The sequence below is a fragment of the Crotalus tigris genome, unplaced genomic scaffold (genome assembly GCF_016545835.1).
Source record: "Crotalus tigris isolate CLP2741 ecotype Arizona unplaced genomic scaffold, ASM1654583v1 scf7180000017666.379230911805:20528666, whole genome shotgun sequence".
Classification (NCBI taxonomy): domain Eukaryota; kingdom Metazoa; phylum Chordata; class Lepidosauria; order Squamata; family Viperidae; genus Crotalus; species Crotalus tigris.
The window spans coordinates 6078021-6084909 of NW_024096552.1; the positions used below are offsets into that span (position 1 = coordinate 6078021).

Here is a 6889-nt window from a genome sequence, read left to right on the forward strand (position 1 = left end):
TTGTTTATCTAATTTACATAACTGCCCATCTCACAAGCATGTGACTCTAGGTCAGGGGTAGGCAACCTTGGTTCTTTTATGACTCGTGGACTTCAACTTCCAGAATTCCAGCCAGGCTGAGGGGGAAGGGAGAGGTTTCCAAGCTGAGCCATGCTGGCTCAGGAATTCTGGGAGTTGAAGTCCACGAGTCATAACAGAGCCAAGGTTGCCTGCTCCTGCTCTGGGTGATCTACAACAAAACTAAAGAAGTTTATGTTTGCTTATATTTCAGAGTTAAATAAATAGGTTAAATCAGTTTATATAGAGGCCTTACCCATAATGTTGTCCTCACAACAATTCTCTGAGATTGGTTGGGTTGAGAACCGAACATTGTCCCAAGATCACCCATTGTGTTCTGTAACAAAGGGAAACTCAAGACTTTAAATATCTCTGAGGCCAGTCCTATGCCTTAACTACTTACTACACCAACCTCACCATGTTAGTTCATCTCAGATTTACATGGCCTAGGAGTCTTCCGTTTTTAAAACTTGAAAGAAACTAGAAATATTTGGTACATGTAGGAAACAAAACAGAAATAATCCACTAGATGTGGATTGTTAAATGTTGTGATTTGTTGACTCTTTGTGATTTGAGAACAAGTGTTATGCAGATAGTCCTCGACGTACAACCACAACTGGGCCCATTTTTTTTTGGTTGCTGAGTGAGTTTTGCCCCCATTTTACAATCTTTTTTTTCATGGTTGTTAAGTGAATCTCTCCAGTTATTTAGTGACACAGTTTGTTTAAGTGAATCTGGCTTCCCCATTGATTTGGCTTGTCAGGAGGTTGCAGAAGGTAATCACACGACCCCTGGACACTACATTAATATGAGTCAGTTGCCAAGCATCTGAATTTTGAACATGTGACCAGGAGGATGCTACAACAGTCGTAAGTGTAAAAAATGGTCATAAGTCACTTTTTTTCAGTGCCATTGTAATTTCAAATGGTCACTAAAGAAATTGTTGTAAGTTGAGGATTACATTTAAGCTAAAAAAAGCTCCTGAAGAATAAAGTCAGATATACTCTGACTTTATTCTCCAGGAGCTTTTTTTAGCTTAAATGCCAGGGTTTTGCTAATTAAAATAGGGGAAAGCAGGATTTATTGGATGGTGGATGCATTGGGAGCACAGGCATAGACATCTCCAGCAGGTCTACTACCAAACGAAAGATGCGCCTCCAGAAGTAGTTGCAATCCAGATTTAAAGAAGACTGAAAGCAGTAGAGCCAGGAAGCGAAGCTGAGGAAAATAACAAAGGGTGAATTTGCGAACCTTCTGAGACAGGACAAATGAATTGTCCATTTGTTGGATGAAGTAATAGGTTGTCTGTCCTGACATAGTTTACAGCAGACATGTCAAACACAAGGCCCAGGGGCCGGATGCGGCCCGCCAAGTGGTTTCATGTGGCCCACGAAGCCATCTTGGAAAAAGTGAGGGAACGGCCCCCACTGCCTTGGCCCTGGCCCAGGCCAGCCGGGAGCCAATGTACAATTTTGTGGTGGCCATCTTGGCATTTGCCCCGGTGGACCATGCCTTGGCACTTGCCCCGGTCCCTCCCCCTTCTGCCAGAGACTCTCAGATTTGTCCCACTCCTGCCCAGGCCCCCACAAGCACCCTTGACGCGAATGATGTAGAACTGGCCATGCCCACCCAGTAGGCCACATCTACTCCATCCATGCCCACCCAGTAGGATGCACCCACTCTGGCCACACCCACCCGTCCTCCCCAGGGCAACCGCAATGCTAATGCAGCCCTCAGTGAAATTGAGTTTGACACCCCTGGTTTGGAGCAAAGCTGACGCAGTTATTTTGCAATGTGGGGCAGAGAATTGAAGTGGCTGTTTCCCGTTTTGTCACTTAAGAGTGCCAGAAGGGACAGAGGCAAGTCCTAATTACGGTAAAACCGGGGGATTGCTGGCTGGGAAATTCGGAGAGTCTTAAAAAGTTGCTGAGGTTGAGAAACACTTCTCTGAACCAGTAAGTTTCTCAACCTCAGCATACTTAAACTGGGTGGACTACAACTCCCAGAATTCCCCAGGCAAGAAGCCAGCTAGGGAATTCTGGGAGTTGAAGTCCACACATCCTAAAGTTGCTAAGGTTGAAAAACACTGGTATATTGGCCTTGCAACACTCCTGATGTGTGCCTTGGTGCTGCTGGATAGCTTTGAAGGTTCCCCCCCCCCAGTTAAACTTTGGGGTTTTGTTGGTCTTTTCTCAGGTCTACCTCCTTGACACGTTTGGCTTGAAGACTCTGCATGCGCGTGGTGACATTGTTTTCTGCAAAATGGCCAATGTTTCTCACACGAACTGGCACGCCAACCGCACTGTGTATGATGCCTGCATTGCCAAATGGCTGACGTAGCTGGCCAAGCCTGGGAAAAGGAAAAGGAAGAGAGACTGTGTCCAAAAACTCGAGCTGCGTTCTCTGACCTCAACTTGGCATTTCTCCTCTCACAATGAAAAAATGTCATCTGCCTGTAACTTTTCTAGGATTTTTTTTTTTTTTCACAGCAGAAGGAACTTTTTCCCTGCAAGGCTCTTTGGTGGAAGCTAGTAGCAAATTTGGGTGCTCTTAAGATGCTGCCTGGAAGGCCTCAAATGAACTGGATCTTTAGTCCTTTGTTGCGGCTAAGCTACAAGACAAAACAAACAAACAAGCAAAAAAAGAAGACAAGAAGAACGTAAAAGGGTTGCGGTTACACTGTAATCAAATATACCCCAAAGTCCTATTTCCTAGCACCAAGAAACGTAATTAACTGTGGGAACTTCCAGGTTTCAACTCTGGTGTTTAGTGTCATTTTATCCCGTTTGGAAATGTTTTTTATTTGCATATATTTTTCATATTATAATAATGCAACAGCTATCCAGGACTCTGCTTAAAAGAGACCAGCCCAACTTTTGTGAGAATGAATTCAGGAAAAAAAATCTTACCATTTATTCCCTCAGTTAATTTGAGTTTTGTGCTCCAATTATTGCTTTGACTTTCACCGGAGGGGAAAGACAAGTAAATGTGTAAACTTTGATCCAGATTCCAGTTCCACGGCCCTAAAGAAAACGTCAGTGGAATGACAGAAAACTGAATAGCTCAGAGTTCCAGTTGGAAAGCGTATTTTTTCCCCCGTTTCTTTACAGAATCAAGCTGGAAATAGTTTAAGGATCCCTGCCTCCAGTTCTGCATCAAAATCAATATTATAAATTATCAATTGACTTTGGAGGGCAGAATGCATCAGTGTATATTTCCTCTCTCCTTAGAAGCACAACCTCAGGATGGCCAACGGAAAGCCAATTTAGACAAAAACGTTCATGATCTCGCTTTATTTTTTAAAAAAATGTGTATTTAAGAGTGACTAGCCATTTTTAAAAGACCAGAATGTCTAATAAGGTGACCTTTCTCCCTGTTTCTAGAGCAGGAGCCTCAGAGCTTTGTGTGCAAACAGTATTAAACCCTTACATTTTTTACCAAGTTACAATAGGATGTTTACATGGACTCAGGTTTAACTTTTAACATTAGATCAGGTATGAAGTTGGGGGGGGGAATGAGTTAAATTTAAGCTGAGACTTCAAGAGGATGCTTATCATTAGACACGAGATGTGTAAAGTATCTTTTGCCTTCCAGATGTTTCTGAACTAAAGTCCCAGATTCTGGAGGAGGCTGGCTGGGCTACTGCTGGTTTAGCAGCATCTGGAAGCTTACAGCTGTGTACTTCATGTAGAAAGTCCTTGCAAATGGAGTCGGCAACCTTCTTACAATGAAGACAGTTCTTTAGGGGAGGGGTTTGCAACCTGTGCGCCATGGCCCACTACTGGTCCATGGCCTATTTGTAACCGGGCGTTGTGAGTGTCCAGGTGCTCATGGCCCCACTCACGCGAGTGTTGCAGGCGCTCATGGCCCCACGCGCACGAGCATCGTGGGTGCTTGGGGCCCCACTCACGTGAGTAATGGGTGCTTGTGCACGTGCATGCACGTGCATATAGACCTGTCCCTCCCACAAAACCATCCCCTCTTCCCCCCCCTCCTCCCCCACCAGGCTTCCCCCCCTCCCAGAAAGATTGGGGAACTTTGCTTTAGGGGAGGCAATACAGAATGTGACACACACATATCTGTAGTTTAAAGTGATATAATCCTGTTACTTGAAAAGGTTGGGTTTGTAGTTTCTCCTCTGAAACCCCCTTTCACATATTTCCAGCTGCCTTCTATCCTTCATAAGGACCAGTCATTACGGTTTGTGAACTCTGGTTTGTGGCTTAACTGTGAGCTACTAGAGTTTCTGTCCACACACTTTTGGCTTTGGGTATCCCCGAATTCTCTATTTTGCTTGCTTAAGAGAAAGTGACACAATTGAGTTGCCTCCCAGTAAACAAAGCAGTCCACAAACTTGACACAGGAGGATTAGAGATGTGTCAGTCTATGGAACCAGAAGCACTTGTGACTTTTTGATGCACTCTAGCAAGCTGGGATCAGGTTTTCAGGGGGGAAAAAGCTTTTGAGAGAAAACTCTGGCAATCAAACAAGAAACTCGCAAGTATCAGCCCCATTTTTTTTTTTTTTTTTTTTTTTTTTTGCTTTGAATGCTGGAACAAAGCATTGTTCAACATCTCTCCATACAAGGGTGGGCAATTATCTCAAACTGTTTGGGTGAGGCAGGATATCTGAAGAAGTGTTCCTCATTTTGTTGATTCCAGCAAAAAAAGTTGGGTGTTCAGATATACCTGCTAATTTGCTACAGGTAGCCCAGAAAACAAGCAATTCATCCCAATCCATTTTCTTCCCAAGGCCGTTCCTTCATACATACCTACAAAAATGTACAGAGAGCCAGGTTGGTTTAGTGGTTAAGGCACCACGCTAGAAACTAGGAGGCCCTGAGTTCTAGTGCTGCCTTAGCCACGAAAGCCGGCTGGGTGACCTTGGGCCAGTCGCTCTCTCTCAGCCCAACCCACCTCACAGGGTTGTTGTGGGGAAAATAGAAGGAATAAAGTGTATTTATATATGTTTTCCACCGTGGGTTATTTATAAAAATAATAAAGGTGGGAAGTAAATAAATCTCCACATTCACTCTGTACTGCATGTGTCAAAATGCTTGGTTACTGTTAGTCTGGGCACTTACCCTAGAACGGGTCGGCAGCCTTAAACACTCAAAGAGCCACTTGGACCTATTTCCCACAGAAAACACTGGAAGCTGCAAAACTTGTAGGTGCATGCGTGCGTGTCAGAGGGGGGGGCTTGATTGAAGAGTTTAATTAAAAAGAAATAAAGGCTGCTGTCTATTTCTCTCCCTCTCTCTCTCCCTCTTTCTCTTCCTCCCCCCCTCTCCCCCTCTCTCCAATCTTCTACTCATCTGGCCTGACGCTGTTCTCCAACAAGCTGACAGACATTCTTATTGGGCTGGCTCTCTCCTGCCCTTGGTCTGCCAGTCCTCTTCTTCCACTCGGTGTGAGTGTGTGTGTGTATGTGTGTGTGTGAGAGAGAGAGAGCTGATTTCTGCTGCTTCCTGTGGAGACACAGCAAAAGCAGGAGCCCCGCTCAATAAGCTTGTCAGCTTGTCGGAGAACAGCATGAGGCCACTCTCTTTTTTACACACGCACACACATACACACACACAGAGAGAGAAGGGAAGCGCAAGTGCCTCCCCTCTCTGCAAATGACGGAGGAGGCTGGGAGCCACAGGAGAAGGCTCAAAGAGCCCCATGTGGCTCCGGAGCCGTGGGTTGCTGACCCGTGCCCTAGAAGTATGTCAAAAAATGTCAATCTTGTTAAGTCTTCAAATTGGCAAGGATAATGCAGATGAATTGTGGCTTGACTGGGGTACAAATTACTTTTAGTTATTATTTGATGCATAGAATAATAGAATTGGAAGGGACCTTGGAGGTCTTCTAGTCCAACCCCTGCTCAAGCCAGAGTTTTGCCCCACTTTACGAACTTTCTCGCTACCCTCGTTAAGGGAATTGCTGGAGTGGTTCAGTTAGTAACATGGTTATTAAGTGAATCTGGTTTCCCTACTGACTTTGCTTGTCAGGTTATGAAAGGTGATCCCATGACCCCTGGACACTGCAACCATCATAAATGTGAGTCAGTTGCCAAGCATCTGAATTTTGATCACGTGACCGTGGGGGTGCTGCACTGGTTTTGTGAGAAAGTCGTAAGTCTAAGTCGCTTTTTTCAGTGCTGTTGTAACTTCAGCCACTAAATGGACTGTTGTAAGTCGAGGACTACTTGTATTATAAAACTACATCGTAAGTTGTAAGTTAGGTCAGTCCTTAATGACCAATCCAGAACCTCCTTCATCAGAACTACGCTATACATGCAAATATGGAAGGTACAACTCATGTTCCATTTCCAAATCTCCAAGTACCTTAAGAGCATCCTGGCTCCGTGTCCCAAGGTTGCGGCTCAACAAAACAGCTCCTTTTTTCTTGTCACATTTTGTGGAAGACAAACCCTCACCCACACAAACACAAAAAAGGGTGTGTGTTTAAAATACAAATAAAAGTTGCAATGGTTTTTGGTTAGAGGTGGGGCAATTGCAAAATTTTCCAGAATCTGGATGTTGAATGTTTTTCAGCGCATTGTTCCTGTCAGAATCCAATTATATTTCATCTCTAGTTCTCAATTATAAAAAACCCCATTTCTGCCTTCTATGGATTCTGCCATACGATGAAGGGAAGGGGGTGAACAAAGGGGCTTTATGGCCCTCACTTCCTTCGGTACACTTCAAAGGAGCTGATTGTGTGTATTGCCAAAAGAGCTAACCATAAGAATGGAGCTGTTACCTTTCATGTAGTTTTCTTTGAAGTCTCCATCCAGCTGGCAGAAAGGAAAAGGGGGTGGGATTGTAATGCCTGAAATTGTCGCTGGA

General features: G+C 44.5%; 1 protein-coding gene across 4 annotated transcripts in view; it reads left to right on the forward strand.

The window, feature by feature from the left end:
- PPT2 (palmitoyl-protein thioesterase 2) overlaps positions 1–2562 on the forward strand; it is a 54046-nt gene extending 51484 nt beyond the window's left edge. For 3 of the 4 annotated variants that reach the window (XM_039336643.1, XM_039336641.1, XM_039336644.1), the window contains exon 10: positions 2254–2562. In XM_039336643.1, the coding sequence (XP_039192577.1) occupies positions 2254–2397 (144 nt within the window). In that variant the 3' untranslated portion in view covers positions 2398–2562. The remainder of the gene's footprint in view (positions 1–2253) is intronic. The other variant, XM_039336642.1, reaches the window with a different exon arrangement.
- Positions 2563–6889: the final 4327 nt, after the last annotated feature.